General features: G+C 50.5%; 11 protein-coding genes across 11 annotated transcripts; 8 read left to right on the top strand and 3 right to left on the bottom strand.

The window, feature by feature from the left end:
* Positions 1-177: 177 nt before the first annotated feature.
* On the top strand, positions 178-2,679 carry ACHE_60373A (putative microtubule associated protein (Ase1); the record flags this gene model as incomplete). Its single annotated transcript, XM_043281540.1, has 4 exons — positions 178-294; positions 360-412; positions 467-681; positions 731-2,679. 4 exons carry the CDS (start codon positions 178-180, stop codon positions 2,677-2,679), a joined length of 2,334 nt encoding a protein of 777 aa, XP_043139009.1.
* Positions 2,680-3,322: 643 nt separating this feature from the next.
* Positions 3,323-5,390, bottom strand: MSE1 (glutamate--tRNA ligase MSE1; the record flags this gene model as incomplete). The annotated part of the gene is made up of 6 exons (XM_043281539.1): positions 3,323-3,914; positions 3,965-4,131; positions 4,184-4,855; positions 4,914-4,951; positions 5,009-5,081; positions 5,136-5,390. The coding sequence occupies 6 exons, from the start codon at positions 5,388-5,390 to the stop codon at positions 3,323-3,325; spliced, it is 1,797 nt and encodes a 598-aa protein (XP_043139008.1).
* A 309-nt stretch (positions 5,391-5,699) lies between these two features.
* ACHE_60371A (putative DnaJ domain protein (Mas5)) lies at positions 5,700-7,257 on the top strand (the record flags this gene model as incomplete). The annotated part of the gene is made up of 6 exons (XM_043281538.1): position 5,700; positions 5,765-5,788; positions 5,841-5,899; positions 5,954-6,419; positions 6,470-6,647; positions 6,699-7,257. Coding segments are annotated over 6 exons (1,287 nt in total).
* Positions 7,258-7,576: 319 nt separating this feature from the next.
* On the top strand, positions 7,577-9,431 carry ACHE_60370A (transcription factor domain-containing protein; the record flags this gene model as incomplete). Its single annotated transcript, XM_043281537.1, has 5 exons — positions 7,577-7,988; positions 8,044-8,119; positions 8,170-8,595; positions 8,654-8,800; positions 8,855-9,431. 5 exons carry the CDS (start codon positions 7,577-7,579, stop codon positions 9,429-9,431), a joined length of 1,638 nt encoding a protein of 545 aa, XP_043139006.1.
* Positions 9,432-9,798: 367 nt separating this feature from the next.
* Positions 9,799-10,562, top strand: ACHE_60369A (putative DSBA family oxidoreductase; the record flags this gene model as incomplete). Its single annotated transcript, XM_043281536.1, has 3 exons — positions 9,799-9,911; positions 9,961-10,126; positions 10,179-10,562. The coding sequence occupies 3 exons, from the start codon at positions 9,799-9,801 to the stop codon at positions 10,560-10,562; spliced, it is 663 nt and encodes a 220-aa protein (XP_043139005.1).
* Positions 10,563-10,578: 16 nt separating this feature from the next.
* Positions 10,579-10,935, bottom strand: ACHE_60368S (uncharacterized protein; the record flags this gene model as incomplete). The annotated part of the gene is made up of 1 exon (XM_043281535.1): positions 10,579-10,935. The coding sequence occupies one exon, from the start codon at positions 10,933-10,935 to the stop codon at positions 10,579-10,581; it is 357 nt and encodes a 118-aa protein (XP_043139004.1).
* A 17-nt stretch (positions 10,936-10,952) lies between these two features.
* Positions 10,953-13,039, top strand: ACHE_60367A (IlvD/Edd family dehydratase; the record flags this gene model as incomplete). Its single annotated transcript, XM_043281534.1, has 3 exons — positions 10,953-11,531; positions 11,612-11,766; positions 11,824-13,039. The coding sequence occupies 3 exons, from the start codon at positions 10,953-10,955 to the stop codon at positions 13,037-13,039; spliced, it is 1,950 nt and encodes a 649-aa protein (XP_043139003.1).
* Positions 13,040-13,847: 808 nt separating this feature from the next.
* Positions 13,848-14,345, top strand: ACHE_60366A (uncharacterized protein; the record flags this gene model as incomplete). Its single annotated transcript, XM_043281533.1, has 1 exon — positions 13,848-14,345. One exon carries the CDS (start codon positions 13,848-13,850, stop codon positions 14,343-14,345), a length of 498 nt encoding a protein of 165 aa, XP_043139002.1.
* A 364-nt stretch (positions 14,346-14,709) lies between these two features.
* Positions 14,710-15,270, bottom strand: ACHE_60365S (acyl-CoA thioesterase; the record flags this gene model as incomplete). The annotated part of the gene is made up of 2 exons (XM_043281532.1): positions 14,710-15,136; positions 15,191-15,270. The coding sequence occupies 2 exons, from the start codon at positions 15,268-15,270 to the stop codon at positions 14,710-14,712; spliced, it is 507 nt and encodes a 168-aa protein (XP_043139001.1).
* Positions 15,271-15,595: 325 nt separating this feature from the next.
* Positions 15,596-17,227, top strand: ACHE_60364A (pseudouridine synthase family protein; the record flags this gene model as incomplete). The annotated part of the gene is made up of 2 exons (XM_043281530.1): positions 15,596-15,838; positions 15,890-17,227. 2 exons carry the CDS (start codon positions 15,596-15,598, stop codon positions 17,225-17,227), a joined length of 1,581 nt encoding a protein of 526 aa, XP_043139000.1.
* A 758-nt stretch (positions 17,228-17,985) lies between these two features.
* ACHE_60363A (uncharacterized protein) lies at positions 17,986-19,616 on the top strand (the record flags this gene model as incomplete). The annotated part of the gene is made up of 3 exons (XM_043281529.1): positions 17,986-18,489; positions 18,521-18,692; positions 19,273-19,616. The coding sequence occupies 3 exons, from the start codon at positions 17,986-17,988 to the stop codon at positions 19,614-19,616; spliced, it is 1,020 nt and encodes a 339-aa protein (XP_043138999.1).
* Between the last annotated feature and the right edge of the window lie 471 nt (positions 19,617-20,087).

Here is a 20,087-nt window from a genome sequence, read left to right as displayed (position 1 = left end):
CGCGGTTGGACTGCCAGGCGACTGTCGCCAATTGAAAGACGAAGTTATTGAGCCCTCGACTGGGGCTTTATTCTATCTTGACAAAGATACCCGGGGGTAATCGCGAGAAAACGACACACAACCAACGCTCGTTCTACTACACCCCTCCCCCTTGTCTTGGGGACGTAATAACGCAAAATGACCGTCGATACGAGTTACTTGACCACTCAGGTCAACAATATTGTCTCTCAGCTGCATGGTGTCTTCGACGATATTGGAGTTCCGGGCCATGAGCGCGACTCGCGCGAGGCAGAGGTAGGTTATCGCGACTTTCTGCGTTGGTGCGTGTGTTGCAAGATTCGAAACTAACAGTGGTGCAGCTATTCAATGCTTTGTCGGATACGTTAAATAATCACCTCAAGCTTGTGGATAAGTAAGTTACTTATGACGCGCGAAACGTCCGAACTTGCTGCTAAGACCGTGACAGTGAGAAAGCGGAAATGGAAGAAGAGGCATACAGCCTGATAACCGCGATGCAACAAATGGAACGGTCACTGGCGGATGAAAGGGCCAATGGGCAGTTCCACTTGGATCGTGATGAGCTGCAAGTCACGTATCCACTCAACCGCTGTCTGGTGTCTTTGCGCGAGAAGCATAATGCTATCAGCAAGCTGCACGCAGAACGCTTCGAGCAGGTCAAAAGTAAGTGATTCTGGATCATGCCCCGGGGGATGAGTGCTAAGAGCAGCAGAACTGGTCGAGGCCCTCGAATCGTACGCGTCCCATCTCGAACCGTCGTTTGTCTCCATTGAACTCCCTCCAACAGCTCCCGGATCCTCCGTTCCTCCTAGCTTCGACCTTTCCCCGACTTATGTTACTGCATTGGATAATGAATTTACGAGAGTTTACGAAGAATACCACCGGCGGCTTGAATTTGTTCAGACTAGCTGCGAGGAAATCATTAAGCTCTGGGCTGAGCTCGGAACTCCCCAAGCGCAAACCGATTCTAATATTTTGAAGTTCTATCGCGACTCTCCTGAACAGCTGGGCCTGCACGAGTCCGACTTGTCCAGCTTGACTGGAAAACGCGAGAAGCTCCTGGATGAGAAGCGAAGCCGCGAGCGCAGACTGAACGAACTGCGCACCGCGGTGGATAGCCTCTGGGACCGCTTCGGCGTTGAACAGGCTGACCGGAAAGCTTTCCTGAATGCAAACCGCGGCTGCGGTCTTAGAACAATCAACGAGTTCGAAGAGGAACTGGACCGTCTCAATGAACTCAAGAGTCAGAATCTTCACCTTTTCATCGAAGATGCTCGTTGTCGACTGCAGGAACTCTGGGACAGTCTTTACTTCTCGGAAGAGGAGATGCTCGATTTCACGCCCGCTTTCTCTGATGTTTCTAGCGATGCCCTCTTGGAGGCTCACGAGGCTGAAATCTCGCGATTGGAGGCTTTGAAGCAACAGCGTGCCCCTATTCTACAACTTATCGATAAGCATCGCAGTCTGCTACAAGAACGCGATGCATTGCAAGCTTCAAGTCAGGATGCCTCCCGCTTGATGGCTCGCGGAAACAAGGGGGAGAGACGTGATCCGGGCAAGTTGTTGCGTGAAGAGAAGATGCGCAAGCGGATCGCAAAGGAACTGCCCAAGGTGGAAGCAGACTTGAGGAAAGAGCTGGAGATGTTCGAGGGTGAATATGGGCGACCCTTCCTTGTCCATGGGGAAAGCTATCTCGATGAACTTGCGCCAGCTCCTGCGAAGCAACCACCGCCGCGTTCGAAGACGCCTTCTGGACCGCCACCAAGTGCTTCCAGGGCAAGCGCACGACCGCAACCGCCATCTCGCCCGGCCAGTTCAATGGCAAACCAGCCGATGTCTCGTCCCGGAAGCTCTATGAGAGGGCCACCTCCCCCGCGGTCTGCCACGAAGACACCAACTGGCGGCCAACCGAAATACAATACCATCGGAGCGGTGCGAGGTGCTGGCGCCAAGTCGCCCTCCAAGATCCCTGCTCGTGTGCCTCTTAGCAACATGCCCCAGGGCAACAACACACCCCGAGTAGGCCCAGGTAACTATTCCTCGAGCACGTTGAACAGCAAATTCGCGTCAACTAGGATGCCACCACCGAGGATGAGGGCATTGACTGCTGGAAACCGTGATGACGGAGGTAGTCTATTCGAACCTCCGCGCTGTAATAGTGCGCTGTCAAACAGCCTTGTGCGGCCAGTCAGTCCAGATGACTACGACCCCAACCAGCATTCTTTTATCAGTTCCTCTAGCTTGTCCCAGTCTCAAAGGTCAACGGGCTTCTCTCATTCTACTCATTCTACTCACTCATCACTGTCCCTTAACTCATCCATGCAAGGATACCCTCGACCAAACCCTTATCTCTCGCACGCACCTCCTCCACCGGCACCTAGACAAGTTTCCAACTCGTCGACAGTCATCACCGGAAACTCTGGTGGCTCAGAAAATTGGGAGACGTTCGATGATGACGGGTCGGAGTCTGAGCCGGATGCCAGCGAGGTGTATTATGCCAAGCTTCGTGCTGCCCATGGGAAGCGCTTCGCCCCTGAAGAGCTGGCTAGTAAGAAGGCAAAGGGCATTAGAAGTGTCAGTCCAGATGAACCCGTTGCCGCTTATGACAGCCATATGCTTCGAGCGGATGATGAGTGGACCGACGATATGGAGCCTTATTGATTGCTCGTCTTTCTTCCAAGTTATAGAGTTTACGACCACGAGATCACTCACAATAATGACGACTCTCATGATTGACCTTGACCGCTATTAATCGGATTTGACATCCTTGAGCTATGCAGGCTCAACTGCTCCAACCCGGACGACTGCAAGCAAGCGTTACCCTTTCCTTTTATCTCTTCCTCTGGCAAAAAAATTCTTTTCATTAGCGATCATATGCTGTCCCTCAGCTAATTGTACAGAATGGCGCGCTCCATATAATACTATGTATGCGAACTACCTGTTTCTCAGCCGTTTCATTGCAACAGTATGGGACCGGCAGGTAATAGAGGGACTTCCTGGCTTTTTTGCATTATTCTTTTGTATGTTTGGGTTGGCCTTTGTCTGTTCAGTTATTTTTCTCTCCTTTTTTTCAGGGTGCTCTTCTGGTTTTGAGTATTTTCCATTGTATGAATGGGACGGCATATTACGTTTTTATTTGTTTAGATATCAGCGCAGCGTACTTCTACTTTATGGAATTCTGGTTTGTTTGCTTTCGTCCACTGCGTGAAGTAGCCTCAAACAGCATTGAATCGTAGATGAGACATGTCAATGATCTATTTATTCTATTGTACAAATATACACCCATTTAAGGTAGTATACGAGCTTACCTCGGCGCAAGAGACCCCATCCACGCCTTATCCTGATTATTTCCATCAGAACCTTCGCCCTTTTCAACCCCTTCTCCCTCCGCTAACTTCATAGTCAATTTCCTCCCCTCATCTAACCTCTTCACAGACTCCTGACGGCCCAAAATCGCCATCGTCTCCGGAATCCCCGGCCCAGGGGCACCACCCGAAAGCGCCCACCGCAGGTAATGATACAATTCCTTCTTGAAACGCTTATCGGCTGCAACGCGTGCTTTCTCAGCATCCTTGGGTTGCGGCTGTTCTTTGTTTGGAGGGGCAGGGACAGCATTACACCCATCATATGAAGAGATATTCGCGCGGTGCGTGTCGACTGTCCAGTGCGAGTCTGGGACGAGGGATAACGCTGCGGCAGCGGTATGCAGAGCGTTCATTGGGATTGGTTCTTTTTCGTTGGCGGGCGTTGGGATGTAGGGTTGTCTGGTTAGAGTTGTTGTGAAGAATGTTGCGTTGCGTTGTAGGAATTCAGGGGCTGTGGTGTAGGATTTTGCGTCGGCGTGGAGGATCGGGATTATGTAGTCGGGAATATTGCGGGATTGGAGGATTGGTTTTCTGATTTTTGTTAGTGAGTGTGGGTTGAGGTTGGTTGGGGTGAGGCATACAATTGGGCGGTAGGTATGGTCTCTTGGACGAGGTTGGAGAGGCGGGTTATCATGTCTTGGAAAGCAAGGTTGTTGCTTGCGGCGGCTCGTTGGGCGTGTGCTTTTTGGAGGAACCAGAGTTTCTCGAAGGCGACGGTGGTGTTGCCGCGGGTGATTTTTAGGTTGAACTGATCAGTTAGTATTGCCGGTTGAAACTGTATGCGAGGGAAGGGGGCGTACGATTTGCTCCAATTCTTCAAGGTTAAAGATGTCCGACTTCTCGGTATGAGACCAGCCCAGGAGCGCAGCAAAGTTGACCAGCGTCTCTGGGAAGAGGCCCTGCTTGTCTTTGAAAGATGACAGGTCGATATCGGCATTCCGCTTGCTGAGTTTTTGTCCAGCCTTGTCGACTAGTAGAGGAACGTGGCCAAAGCTCGGAGGCGTCCAGTTGAAGGCATTGTACAGCGCGACGTGCATAGGCGTAGAGGGCATCCATTCCGTGCCGCGGATGACATGGGTAATGTCCATAAGGTGGTCATCCACCACATTCGCAAGGTGATACGTCGGGTGTCCATCAGACTTGACCAAGATCGGGTCATCCCAGACACGCTCGATCATATTCAATTTGCTCTTTGGGCGGTTCTGTCCTGTCTTGCCGTAGACTAGGTCGTTGAACATGGGGTAATCATTTGCCCGCAATCGAACCACATGTGTCTCGCCCTTGTGCGCTCGCTCTTCGGATTCAGCTGGAGAGATGTCAGCGCATTGTCTATCGTATCCTGCGGATAGACCAGCAGCGTTGCGGTGTCTGGCGAGGGAGTCGAGTCGTTCTGAGGTGCAGAAGCAGCGGTAGGCATGGCCGTTGGAGACTAGGTCGTGGGCGCGGGTACGGTAAATAGCGGTTCGTTCAGACTGAACATGGCATAAAAATATCAGCACTGTCCCACAATGACTCTGAATTAAGTCTCACCTGTCTATAAGGACCATAGGGACCTCCAACCGTCGGACCTGTCCTCCGCGTTAGTATACTTCATTTCACTGCGCCAACATTGAGCAGGGACCAACCCTCATCCCAATTCAACCCAGCCCACTGTAAATCCTCATATAACCGCTGTTCGGCATCGGGAACCGTCCGTTTCTACAACACAGCACGTCAGTATCCCAATTCCCTCCGCAGCTCCGGGCCGCATACCTGATCCGTATCCTCAATCCGCAGCAGAAACTGTCCCCCGGTCCGTTTCGCAAGAAGGTAGTTGAACAACGCAGTCCGCAGAGAACCCAGATGAAGATATCCCGTAGGCGACGGCGCAAAACGAGTCCTGGCGGGCGTCTGCGGGAGGTTCTTGGATTTGCTGAGATTCGCGGCAGAGGAGTAGCTGGCTCTGGCTCTGCACCCAGTGCAGACCCATGAGTGGCGCACAAATAGGCCGGGGGAGGGACGTCTCATGAGGATTTCAGAGAGATAATATACAATAATATACAAGTTCAATTGAGGGAGGAGGGGAGGTTGAAGTCCGATAGAAATGTGGAGGATCAGCAGAAAAAGGCGGAAAAAATAAGAAATTAAAAATAAAAATCTCGGGGCCCGACGAGAAACAACCACTCCTCCCAGCACCGTTTTCCTTTTTGCTGTTTTGTCTCCGTTTCTTATTTTCCCTGTGATTCTCTGTTCCTGGAGAAGTTCAGTTTCTTCTGCGTTCTGAGGTTCATCCTGGTTGTGGTAGTTTGTTGAGCTTGGGCTTTCCCCGCGCTAACCAGTATGTGATTGCCCATTCGCGCGGGCCTAGATTTTGTTGTTTTGACTGACCTTATATTGTCTAGTGGCTGAAGAAATCGACCTCTACGGTAAATCCCATATACTGACCGACGGTGACAGTGACGCTAATCAACTGCGCAGAGGTCCTAAGCATCACCCGCGACGCAAGCAAGGAAGACGTCCGGAAGGCCTATCGCAAGGTAAGAAGATTGACAATAAAGTCATACAAGGTGATATCTGACTGAACTCAACAGTCTGCCCTCGCCAGCCACCCCGACAAAGTCCCCGAAGCCGAGCGTGAAGAAGCAGAAGTTAAATTCAAAGCCGTTCAAGAAGCCTACGACATCCTTTACGATGACGACAAGCGACACCTCTACGATACCCACGGCATGTCCGCATTTAATGGCTCCGGTGAACCCGGTATGGGAGCCGGCCCCGACTTGGACGATATCCTTGAGCAGATGTTCGGTATGGGGGGTATGGGCGGAATGGGTGGTATGCCCGGGATGGGTGGCATGGGAGGTATGCCGGGAGGAGCGCGCCAGAAGCCGAGACGGACGCCGAATGAGGAGCAGAAGTACGAAGTGAGCTTGGAGGACCTGTATAAGGGCAAGACGGTGCGGTTTGCGAGCACGAAGAACGTCCTTTGTAGTTTGTGTCATGGGAAGGGTGGAAAGGAGAGGGCGACGGCGAAAAAGTGCGGCACATGCGATGGACACGGTACGTTGCTCTATTTGTGAGTACAGAGAAATCTTGCTAATGCTGGGTAGGCTTCAGAGAGGTGTTGCAACAGATGGGTGGATTCCTTACGCAGTCATCGGTGCCTTGTACCACTTGCAGTGGAGAGGGCAGCTACTTCAGCCCCAAGGATAAGTGCAAGAAATGTAAGGGGAAAAAGACGACGGAAGAGAAGAAGATGCTGGAGATCTGGATCCCTCGTGGTGCCAGGTGAGTAGCACTTGCATCAAGCAAAGGTTGATCAGCACTAACTCTGAACAGAGAGGGAGACAAGATCATCTTGGAAGGCGAGGCAGACCAGAAGCCCGACCAGGAACCAGGTGATATCATCTTCCACATTGTCGAATCCGAACACCCGACCTTCCAACGTGCCGGAGCTGATCTGACCACCACCATCGACGTGACCTTGGCCGAGGCACTGACGGGCTTCTCTCGTGTGGTGGTCAAGCACCTCGACGGCCGCGGTATTGAAATCAGTCACCCCAAGACCCCGGGTACTGTTCTTTCGCCCGGCCAGGTCCTCAAGGTCCCCGGAGAAGGTATGCCGATCAAGCGTAGCGACTCCCGCGGAGATCTGTACCTGGTAGTCAATGTTCAATTCCCAGATGGCAAGTGGAGCCCCAGTCCGGCTGTGTTGGAGAAGCTCCGGGAGATGCTTCCCAAGCCGGGGCCGCGCATTGAGGCTAACCCCGTGGATGATGTCGACTATGACCCTAAGGGGAACATGGAACAGTTTGGTAGCAACGATCCTCAAGGGGGATCTGCCTGGGAAGACGACGAAGATGACGAGCCGACGACGGCCCAGTGCGCGACGCAGTGATTGTGCTTGGTATCTTGATAAGCTTTTTTAACTCCTCTCTGGCATTACCGGCGTTTTATTTGCTGTTTCTGGGTTTAATGACACTTATGCCAATATATGCGTTATTGGATGAGAAAAAAGGGGTTTGTTTCATGTTTTCAGGATCCGGTTTATATGGGAAGTTAGATAGAAAATAGTGGACGCCAGTAAATGTCTAGTATATCCTCTCAAATAGATACCCTGAATTATCCTCTATAGAAGGGAAGTCATGTGATATCGCCTCCGTCACAACATAACTTTAATACTACCACTCTCCAACCTACGATTCGAACCATTCTCAATGGCACAACCAGTAATTCCACCACATCCGGCTGATTTTGATCCCCTCGAACTGGATATCCTCAAGCGAAGGGAGGCGTTTAGTCTTCCACCAAGAGATGTCTGCGATACACTGGTTAAGATCTTCTTTGAGTGGATAGCACCAATCCTACCTGTGGTCAACAGACAAGAATTTATGCGCAAATATCACAGCCCGAATGGAATAGGTCCGCCGATTCTGCTACTTCAGGCAATTTTTATGGTGGCTGCCAGGTTCACAACGAATCAGCAGAGCTCAGATGGCCGGAGTATCTCCACCCCCCGCGTGTTCCACAAGAAGACGAAGGCGCTTTATAATGCGGGGTATGAGAAGGACCCGGTGACTATTCTACAGGCTGTGATACTATTGGGGATGTACTGGGACGGTCCTGATGGTATTTCTTTTTCATGAGACTTAGAGACTTAGGGGATTGATACTGACCAAACCAGACCTTACAGAGTGTGGTATTTTCTACTGGAGTCGACTCGGGACTGCTTTGGCACAAGCATATGGAATGAATGATAAGCTAGTAGTCTCTCTCCCGATTTTATTAATGATTTCTGACCATAGCATAGGGAGAGATATACGGATCTCAATCATTCAGAGAGAAGCCTGCGAAAACGGATCTGGTGGACGCTATATACACGTGATCGATCTGTAGCAGCCGCTTTTGGCCGGCCACTACATATTGATTTGAGTGATTTCACCGTAGATCCGCTGACTGAAAGTGACTTCATCGAGCGCGATGAGCGATTGCAGATCGAGTACCCATGCGACATGGCCCAAGCTCGATTTTTCATTGAATATGTCAAGCTCTGTCAGCTTATGGACCTAGGGTTATGTCTCAAGCTATCGGCGAGATCGACGCAAGACAATAGACGCGCTGAAGCTGCTCAGTGCGAACTGGGATTGAGTGAATGGCTTGCGTCCTGTCCTTTAGAGCTGCAATGGAGACAATCCAGGCATACGTTCTTGTCAGGTGTTTTATTTTCTACATTCTAGTGGGTTTGAGTCTATCCTCATCGACAATTGAAGGACGGCATGCTAAATGGTATCTAGCACGATTGTATGCCAATTGCAGCTGCTGCAGGAACCGGGATCCTCTAATAACGCCCAGAAATCATCATTCCATGCTGCATCAACCGTCATATCAATTCTAGAGACTCTATACTCTCATGGGCAACTCCAATATGCTCCTTCATTCATGTCCGTAGAGTATCCTTGTGCCATTAGTATTCAGGTCGAACTAACAGTGATTAGAATCTGCCACGCGGTCGTCTCCTTCGTAACCTTACAACATCAAATGGAAGCATCAATGCCTTCACTCTTACACGCAATTAGACTTAAACTCGATGCGAACCTCGAAATGCTAGAAGTGTTATCGCAGACATGGCCCATCGCCAGGATGATGCTAGAGCTATTCCAGGCCACCGCCACTTCAGCACATTTTGACCGGCTGTTGATAGCAGCAGTAGACGACTGTCGCCGTCGCTCTTTGGGGGAGATAAATGACACGAGCAACGGACCTCGATCGTTTCAAAGATCGAGACTTCGACAGGTCGTTCTCCCGCAGAGCAGGGTTGTACTTCAGCTTCTGGCAAGGACCAGTCAGAATCGGATGACTGCAATTTCACGTCCAATGCCGGATGATATTTTATCGGATACAAATGTTGAAAATGAGTCGTATGAATTGCGCTCAGGGGATATTGACTTGAACGAGTCTCCAGATGCATACTCGTCAGCACTCGAAACAGACCCGTCTGCGATTTTACAGAATCTCCAGGAGGTTATTCGTATAGGCAGATCGAACTTGTATAACACGGATTACTCGTTTTGATTGTGAGCCCTTTTTATGTTTCCAATTGCATTCGTGAATGGAGAATGAAACCTCAGGAATCGAGTTTCTGGAAGCCGACCCGAGCTCGGCCATTTGAGTATGTATACCTCGGCATTCCGCGATACTCGGTTAGTCCATCGAGCGGTAAAATGTGCTTTATTGAGCGTATACAGACATAGAGTTATTCGATATTCCACATCTACAACCTCCAGCAGTAATAGTTACAACGTAGTAGGTAAGATCTTATCTTATCAATCTCCGACAATGCCTCGGCATATCAGTCGTCCGCATCGGCACCTGAAGTAATAAGAAAAGAAAACCCCCGACATATCCTGAGCGATCCTCTTCATCTCTCTACATATACAAAATGGACAAGAAGATTACGTGCTATCTCGATTGCGTCTCGCCGTACAGCTACCATGCATTTAGCTACCTACAGAAGAACGCTGCTGCTTTAGCGGACTTGGGGGTGGAAATTGAGTACGTTGTTATCCCCAAGCCGTCTAACACGGGATTTCTAACCAAGTAGGTTCGTTCCCATCTTTCTGGGAGGAATTAATGTAGGGAGTGGTAATAAACCCCCGTGGACTCTCCCTGCCAAAGCCGAATACGCCAAGTATGACGGCAAGCGAGCGCAGGAGTATTTCGGAAATCAATTCGAGGTTCCCCCGTGGTTTCCAATTCTCTCTCTTCTGGTATTCGGCGATTTCCTTAGGTACCAGATCAACGGCTAACACAAACTGATAGCCCCAGCGAGCACTAACCTATATCAAAAAATCAACATCCAAATCCGACTACGAAGCCGCCTACCTCGCCTGCTTTGAGACCATGTGGAAGCGCCAACTCGACATTTCGAAGCCTGAGCATCTCACCACAGCACTCCGCCGCGTCTTCCCTGAGCAGAAAGTCCAAGAGATTCTCACCGGAGCGTCCAATCCCGAAATTAAAGCAGATTTGACAGCCGTCACGGAGAAAGTCGTGAAAGAGCAGGGTGCTTTCGGGTGTCCGTGGTTCTGGGTGAGAAATGCACAAGGACAGGAGGAACCGTTCTTTGGGAGCGATCGATTCCATTACATGTGGAGGTATCTGGGGTTGCCATTTGAAGACGTCAATTTGAAGAGTCGGATCTAGACATGCCGGAGTACCTTTACAAGCCCGGCTTATTAGTTTCCGGACCGAATCCGATTCTGCCGGTTATGCGGGTAAACTCCGGCGTGGGGAAGATCATGTGGGGGAATCGGGGCATTTCAGGCTGTTGTGGCTTCGGGTTCCTTTTTTCTGCTTGGTTTTTGTCAGATTGTGATTGACTGCTTTCTTGTATCTGCAGAGTAAATCCCTCAATTTGGTCTCCTTGTCTCGGTTCAACCATTGTACGTCGGGTTGTGTCCGGAGACTGTCCGACTGCGAGGACGCCATATTTAATCTCACTTGCGCCTTTCTTCTTTGATAATCGATTTCGAGCGTTCAATTGCATTGTACTTGACTTTCTTTTCCTTCCCTTCATATTAAAGCGCGGTCAAAATGACATGCGCAACTAAAACGTCCTGCGAAGGCTGCTCCTGCAGCAATATCAACACCCCCATCAACATCGAAGACTGCGAATCCGAACTCCTCGCCCTGCGCCAACGCACCCGCGACCTCGAAAAGACCCTAGCCTCCGTGACGAAACAAGCCTCTGTAACCCCAACAAAACGTCTCCGCTCCGCCCAATGGTTCGACAATGACGACAACCCGGGCATGACAGCCCTCTACATCGAGCGCTACCTCAACTACGGCATGACCCGCGACGAACTCATGTCCTCTAACAAACCCGTAATCGGAATCGCGCAGTCCGGTTCCGACCTGAGCCCTTGTAACCGGTACCATTTGGAACTGGCGAAGCGGGTGAGAGAGGGGATTCGGAGTGCGGGGGGTATTGCGATGGAGTTTCCGACGCATCCGATTCAGGAGAGTACGAGACGACCGACGGCTTGCTTGGATCGAAATTTGATGTATTTGGGACTTGTGGAGTTGTTGTATGGGTATCCGTTGGATGGAGTTGTGTTGTTGACAGGGTGTGATAAGACGACACCGGCGGCTTTGATGGCGGCGGGGACTGTGGTGAGTTTTTTTCTTTTCTTCTTCTTCTTTCTTTGTGGGGATATATGCAAGGGATTTGAGGTTGATGTCTAATTGGGTAGAACATCCCGGCGATTTGTCTGAATGTTGGGCCTATGATGAATGGCTACGTGAAGAGTGAACTGGCCGGGTCCGGCATGGTACTTTGGAAGGGGAGGGAGATGTATGCTGCTGGGGAGATCAACAAGGAGGAGTTTATCGATTATGTTTCCAGAGGGTATGTGTGCTGCGCGTCCAGCGTCGAGCTGTATGAGATGTATGCTAACTCGAACAGTGCACCATCAGTTGGCCATTGCAACACCATGGGAACAGCATCGACCATGAATGCGCTGGCTGAAGCACTGGGAATGGCGCTTCCCGAGTCAGCTGCAATCCCAGCACCATATCGCGAAAGAGCGCAATGCGCCTACGAAACCGGTCTACGGATCGTTGAGATGGTCCACGCAGACCGCAAACCCAGCGACATCATGACCCGCCAGGCCTTCGAGAACACCATCGTCGTCAACACGGCCATTGGCGGCAGCACCAACGCACCAATCCATATCAATGCGATCGCAAAACATATCGGAATCGATATATCGCTAGACGACTGGGATCGACTTGGCTTCCATATCCCGCTGCTACTCAACATGCAGCCTGCAGGCGAGCTGCTGGGCGAAGAATACTATCGCGCAGGAGGTCTCCCCGCTATCATGGCCGAGTTACTGGACGCAGGCAAGTTGCACGCCGATGTGCTGACCTGCAATGGTCGCACAGTCACTGATAACGTGCGCGGTCGGCACAGCTGGGACCGGCGCATGATCCGCGCCTACAAGGATCCTCTGGTCGCTGATGCAGGCTTCGTGCATCTGCAGGGTAACCTGTTCGACTCAGCAATCATGAAAACTTGCGTTATCTCGCAAGAATTCCGCGAGAAATTCCTTGAGAACCCGAACGATCCGAATGCCTTCGAAGGGACCGTAGTCGTCTTCGACGGTCCTGAGGATTACCACCACCGCCTCGAAGACCCCTCTACCCCGATCAACGAATATAGCATCCTTGTCATGCGTGGCGCAGGACCCCTGGGCTATCCCGGTGCCGCAGAAGTGGTCAACATGCATCCACCAGGTCGTCTATTGCGACAGGGTGTACACTCACTGCCATGTATCGGGGATGGACGACAATCGGGAACCTCGGGGTCACCGTCGATTCTCAACGCCAGTCCCGAGGCTGCCGCCGGAGGAAATCTGGCACTGCTGCGTGACGGCGACCGGCTGCGTGTCGATCTAAATCAGCGCCGCGTGGACATTTTGTCGGTGTCGGAGTATGAGTTGCGACAGCGGAGGGAGGAATTGGCAATACGAGGAGGATACGATAATCCACAGAGTCGGACACCGTGGCAGGAGATGTTCCGGAAAGAGACTGCGCAGCTGAATGAGGGAATGGTGTTGCGCGAGGCTGTCAAGTATCAGCGATTAGCGCAGGGGGAAGAGCCTCGCCATAATCACTAGGGCCCATAGAGATGGCCACGGGATTGCACGATTGACTCTGATTGATAACAAACGCGCCTTGCATATGTATTCTTAAACTAAATAATAATAATAGCACAACTGTGACGCTGTAACTGCACCAACCGGATAGGGCAGATTCCTGAAACAGCCTAGACTCGCCCGTGACTTCATCTGGTCTGTTCGTCAGACCGCCTCAAAATTTTTTTGACTTGCACGTACTTATTTCATTTCCCTCTCCTTTTTCTTTTTTCTTTCTTCTTTCTTGCATATTTCTTTTTTGCTATCATGTCTGTCTATCTCCGTCCATTCAGCTCCCTCGTGGCTCCCATGCGCGTTCTCTGAGGCCCCTCAACCACCGCCGGACTCCTGCATTGCGCTTTGCTACCTTGCAGGCTATCTCACTCGAATTCCGTGTGACTGAGCGCGATCTGGGCTCATTCTCGGCTCTGATAGTGCAAATTTATCACGATCTATCGATTTCCTCCTTATTCTCCGGCCCTTGGCGCACACCGCATTGTCTTGGTTGTGTAGTTGTCTGGATTGCGACAGGCAGACACGGTTACTCTTTCGCATTCCTTCTATAACCTACGGATTTATATTTCAAGTCTGCCTCTTTTCTCATCATGGATGCCTTTTTATAACATACGCTTCTCGGTCCTTTTCTGCCTGCGCGTTTGTCCTTTGTTTTTTGCGCCAAAAGTTATCTGCGGTTAAGCGTCAAAAGTTCTTCAGCGTTGCATTTCTTTTTACCTCACCTAATACTCCCCATCCTTCTACTCGACTTGGATTTATTTGAACTACTGCGACCATGTCTCCAAACCTCTTTCTCTGTCTTCGAACCCTCTTCTGCCCCGCCTACTGGTTCCAGCGCGGCGAGCGCATCAGCGGCTCCATCCATCGCGAAGAGCACTGGGAGTCTCCAGTGCCTGGTATCTACAAATACATCCCTGGCCGCGGCTGGCATCTCATTTACCGCGACGGCAACAAATACGATGAAAAAATGCCCGTGCCACTGATCTACTGCCGTATCCTGCACCGCTACATCTTCGAGGATGAGATGGAAGAGCGCTGCCGCTGGCACCATTTTTCCCTTGAAGAGGGCGCTGCGCCTGTCAGGCGCATGTTCTTCCGTCTCGATGACGGTTACACCTGGGTCGCTGGATGGGATGCCAAGGGGCGTTTCCTGCCTGGGCCATACGTGAAGTGGTCCTTTGACACTGAGACCAACGCCATGCGTCGTGTTTATGAGCCGGAGAGCTCGAATGTCTCGCGGTGCAGCAGCATCGTGCCGTCGAAATTGAATTGATCGAATAACCTTATTTTACTCTGCAAACTGGCGTCTCCTCGACTCAGCGATATCAACGTTTGCGAGCGATCTCGATTCATCCACACTATACCGTCGCAAGGTGTTCAGCGGGAGTTTGTTTTGTCTTTTTCTTTTTGTTCATTCTCCTATTTGTTCGGTTACTATTCTGTTTTGACACATTGCCATTGCATAAAAAAGTTTCTAGCGATGGCGTTTTGGATTTTGCGTTATAGACCTGCTTAAAGGTTGTTTCTTTCAGCGTTGTTATTATTGTTTGCTGTTTTGTATTTGCTACTATAGAATTGGGACGGTCTGGTACTGGACATTAATATAATCATCTCTGCTATGCTGCTGTGCAAGTGAATTACAACTTCGCCTTTGGTTCCTTAACCAACGCTTCCAGTCCCTTCCGTACAGTGCCCTCCATCCCCTCTGCCGCAGGCCTCATCGTCTCCCTCTCCACGAAGACATGCGTATACCCTCCAACAACCTTAACATCTTCTTCCCCTTTCCGGAACACACCCACTTCATACGTAACGCTCGACTTTCCCAGCCTCTCCACACGCAAACCCAACTCAAGAACGTCCGGGAATGCAACAGACGCGAAATAGTCACAGTACGAAGTCGCAATGATGGCAATCTGCTTCATCGCCGGCCCGGATGAGTCGTCTTTGTTGTTGACGGTGAACGGATCCATTCCGCAGTGGCCGATTAGGTATGTGTTGATTATGGAGTCGAAGAGCATCGTGTAGACAGTGTTATTAAGGTGCGCGTACATATCGTTGTCGAACCTGTACTTGTTAACCTGCAAGCACTGGAAGTATAATCGAGTAAAAGGAAGATACCATCTGGTCCGGTATTCCTGATGGAAGGCATAGTCTGCGCGACTGCGCGCCTTCTTGGCTGCGAGTTCTTTAGGGGCCATTGCAGAGTATATATAGAGCAATTGGGAGATTTCCGTCGATTGTCGTGGTTTATGTACTTCAAATGAATACGATAATAGCCCGCGGGGAAACCGAACCGAGGCTTATCTCCGCTCTCCGCTTACATAGCAATTATGCCTCAGGCAGCACAAATTTTCGATAAACCTCAAAAAATACTTTCGCAAACCCCACGAGACATAGCCTTACATTCGTCGCACAACTTCCCCATCTCGTCTCCTCGACGAAAAAAAAAAAAAAAACACCACAACGCCATCCCCCCGACTCGTCGCCTACCTCGCCCGGCGAGGTAAACTCTCCCCGACAACCATGTCGCTCACACCCGTCGACACAACCCTCAAAGCCCCTCCCGCCGATCCAGTTCAGGAACCGCCCAAGGTGGCCATCACACCGTGTGACCCATGGCCTGCGCCGTATTACTACGAGGGCGGACTACGGAGAGTTCGGCCTTATCATTATACGTATAATACGTACTGCAAGGAGAGATGGCGGGGGAGGACGTTGGTGGAGATTTTCACGTCGGAGTTCAGGGATCGGAGGCCGGAGTATTATGTTCGTACACTTGGGTGATTGCTTGAGGGATGGTTGCTGACTAGGTGGCAGAGAGAAGCATTGGAGAAGGGATCTGTGACTGTTAACGGCCAAGTTGCCGGCCCCGACACGGTCATTAAGAACGGCCAGGTGATTTCGCATACGCTGCACCGGCACGAACCCCCCGTAACCGCCAACGAAATCGGAATCATTCACGAAAGCGATGACATGATCGTCATCGACAAGCCCGCAGGTGTCCCGGTACACTCTGCGGGACGGTACCACTACAACACCGTCGTCGAGATCCTGCGCGCCCAGCGCAGTCCGCATTTCCTTCCTAGGCCGTGTAACCGTCTGGACAGGCTCACATCGGGTGTTATGTTTATCGGGAAACATCCCAAGGGCGCGGAGGTGATGGCGGACAAGTTGAAGCAGCGGACTGTGCAGAAGGAGTATGTGGCTCGTGTAAAGGGGAAGTTTCCAGACGGAGTGGTTATTTGCGATCAGCCGGTTATGCAGGTTAGTCCGAAGTTAGGACTGAATCGTGTTCGCGCGACAGGTAAAGAGGCAAAGACCAAGTTCCGTCGACTTGCATATTACCCGCCCCAACCTGTCCAGACAGTCGTCGACGAGGCAAACGGTGAACGTGCGGCAACACCACCTCCGGCCCTCTCCAACGAAGACGAAGGCTACAGTATCGTCCACTGCCTCCCGCTCACCGGCCGCACACACCAAATCCGCGTCCACCTGCAATTCCTCGGCTACCCCATCACCAACGACCCCATCTACTCCAACCGCCGCGTCTTCGGCCCCAATCTCGGCAAGAACGAGTCCTCCGCTGACCGCGACGGCGAGATCATCGATCGTCTGTCCACAATGGGCAAGACAGAACTCCCTGACACAGTTCACTCATACCGCACGCATCTCACCGCCGCCCCAGACGTCCCACCAGGCACAGACCCTAAGTTAGTCAACGAGATCATGACTCGCGAGCACGAAGAAGCATCCATAAGATACCTTCGCCGCAAAGGCGAAATGCTCTCCGGAAAGACATGCGAAATTTGCGGAACAGAATTATACAGTGATCCCGGTGTACATGAACTCGGTATATTCCTGCACGCAGTCGCATACGCTGATCTCGAGGGTGACTGGAAGTATCGTTCTAAGATGCCTTCCTGGGCTCTGCCTCCGCAGGGTTGTGAGGGGCCGCAGGAGGTCCCGGATTGGGTGTTTGGGCCGGAGAGTGAGGAGGTTGTTTATGGGCATGGAGTTGTGCCTGAGAGTTTGGATGATGAGCCTAAGGGGCAGGGTGGAAAGGATGGTGTAGTTAAAGGAAAACAGGGCGTGCCGAGTCTTATAAGGGGAGTTGGGATGGTTGATGTTGAGAAGGATGGGTTGCCGGAGACTTGATTTGGCTTGGATTGCTTGAGCACAAAAGTTTTGCATTACAGATATAGAGATATCCATAGATCTTCTGATGTGATAATGAATTGACGTTTTGCACATAGGGTTTAACTCGGTACAAATTTGCAATACTATACAAGCAACGTTAACATATCAAATCCAACCCAAAGCGACAGAGAAATCATGACCAATGACAATAAAATCCCATGCTTTCCCAAGCCTCCCCTTTTTCATATTTTCCTCCAACTTCTCCTTCAGCAGTTCTGTCATCTCAATATCCATGACAAGCCAATCATGATGTCTCAATATGATAGATAGGTCCTTCAGGAAATGTTTGCGCACGGTCAAAGCCAATCATGATATCTCAATATGATAGATAGGTCCTTCAGGAAATGTTTGCGCACGGTCAAAGCCAATCCAAAGCATTCGGCCCGTCTCCGGCTGAACCATCATGTTCCTAGGGCACGGATCACCATGGCATACGTGAAGTCGATTTGCTCGATGATGCCCGGGAAATCAGGGACGATTCCTTGTTCACATAGGCCTCTGTCCTTGAAGCGGGTATATGCTGCACTCTCGCATTTAAAGGGATCTGTCTCGAGGTCTGTGGGCTGCTGGTTACATTCTGCCGGGGTATGATACTATTTTCAAGGTCATCAAACCATCCTTCTTCAATTTATGTTCTTCGATTCAGTACTGCTACCGTTTTTAAAGCCTGCCATAGACAACGCCATTACCTTGCTACATCTTGCTATATTGCTGCAATGGTCACCTCCCTCATTGCCGATTGGAGATTATGGTCTCTCAACGACAAACACGACGAATACGAGTTACAATCCCCGAAAATCAGTTCCTGGAATGAATGGAAAGACTTCAACCTCGATACAATCATGAACGAATATCGAGACCTCCTGTTGTTCATCAAAATTCTTTACGACCCCATGCCCACTCCTCCACGGCCGATCCGCAATGAAGAGCTGTTCAAAACCAGTTCAAGTGCTTCTTGGACGGACGAATTCGACGTCCTTTCCGCGTGTGCTTCCTGGCTCTGGTCGAACAAGACCTGTTGGGAAACTGTGCCGTCATCTTGTTCGATGAAGGAACTCGCGCCAAGATCATCGACAAGTTCGATCCAGACACTGCGTATTTTGAGCCTGATCTCCCCGAAACTTCCAGGCCGCACCGTTCCCGGTGAACTCAAACCATCTTGGAAGTGGTCGTTGGAGCTGCAGCACGGTAACATCAAGCAGCGGACAGAGTTTCTGAAGGTTCTGGCCCAAATGAATCACTATATGGTAGACTCGCCATGGCTTCCTGCTTACTGATGCCGCACTCGTTGCTATTCGCCGGGTGAACGATCTGGCTGAGGTTGACGACGCTCATCTGCAGCTGTCGAAAACGATACCTTGGACTGCGTACGGCAACGAAAAGGAGCCACAGCTGGCCATGCTTCTTGGTCTCTGGTATCTCGGTATGCTGGCCTCTAGCAATGACAAATGAATGGTTTGGTCCAAGATTCGTCGCAAATGAATTTTTCCCCCCTTCCTTGTTTGGTCTCTGCTATTTTGTTACGCAAAGTTCATATACTTTTGTGGCGTCTCTTGTCTCTGAGGGGTGTGAATTCTATGATTCTAGAGCACCTCATCAGTTCAATGCATAAAGTTTCGATTTTAGGATTATATACTTCCTTCAACTCGCATGACAGACCAACTAGTAAAACTGGACACCAAAAAAAGAATATCAATTTACATCCATGGTGGTTAGATCAAAATCCAGGCATTTCGCTGTCTGATAGCATTGCCCTGTTTCTTGGCTTTCTTCATTCTAGTCATGTAGCCATGCATAGTACACCGTTTTTCAGCTCAGTCCAGCGCCTTCTTTGATCTCTACATCTACCAACAAAGCTGACGCTGAGCCTCGGGCAACATCACTTTCCTCAAACTCATAAAAGGATCAGATTCATCCAGTATCTTCCGTGCCCTTATGAACAACAATCCATATGTTCCGAAAGTAATATGTTCATGACATATACTCCCATGCTTGATCCCCAGTTGACGGCAGACAAGTACCACACCCAGCTATAACCAACGCAACCAAAACTCTTCAAACACAACCCCTTCATCTGTGGGAGCAACGCCTACGCACCTCTGAAGGAACACTCTGCGCACAAGACATCGTCCCTGATTTTCTAGACGTAATTAAAAGTATTGATCCCAACGATTGCAATGAGCAATGGGCGCTGCATCCGAAGCGGTTTAGAGAAGATGGATTACCACTCAATGCTGTTCTCATTGAGTACATTCCCAACATCCAAGAACTCAATCTCGGCACCTATACAGATGAGCAGGCGAAGGCGTTCTATGAGATTTTGCAGGAGACCCATGAGGCGCTGTGATCCATTCAGATCTGTATCCAAGGAGTATGATAGTGCAGATGGATACGGGGAGGGTGCTGTGGATTGATTTTGATCGTGCGCAGACGATGTCATATGGGCCTATTGAAGAGCGTCATGTTTGGCTGGTTTGAGGTGGATAGGGCATTTGAGGGAGCAGTCGATGGGGAAATTGAAGGATAGGAAGGAGGGGAAGCTTGTGAAGGCTTGAGGTTTATTATCACTATTCATGACTTGGGAAGTCATGGTCAATGGAAGGGATCGAGATGCAGTGGCTTTGCGCAGATCGTATAGATGGATGGCTACGCATATAGATGGCGACAAGTAGGGCCGTGGACAGACAAATATCTTGATATCGAGACCAGTTGAACTTTTCCCTTCCTTTGTCGCGCCGTACTGTCATCATTTATAGGCCGGACGCCATGCCATACCATGCACATGTCCGATGGATTTGTATCTCACACGAGAAAAAGA

This window comes from Aspergillus chevalieri, chromosome 6 (genome assembly GCF_016861735.1).
Source record: "Aspergillus chevalieri M1 DNA, chromosome 6, nearly complete sequence".
Taxonomy (NCBI): domain Eukaryota; kingdom Fungi; phylum Ascomycota; class Eurotiomycetes; order Eurotiales; family Aspergillaceae; genus Aspergillus; species Aspergillus chevalieri.
This window is presented reverse-complemented; position numbering and strand designations above follow the sequence as displayed.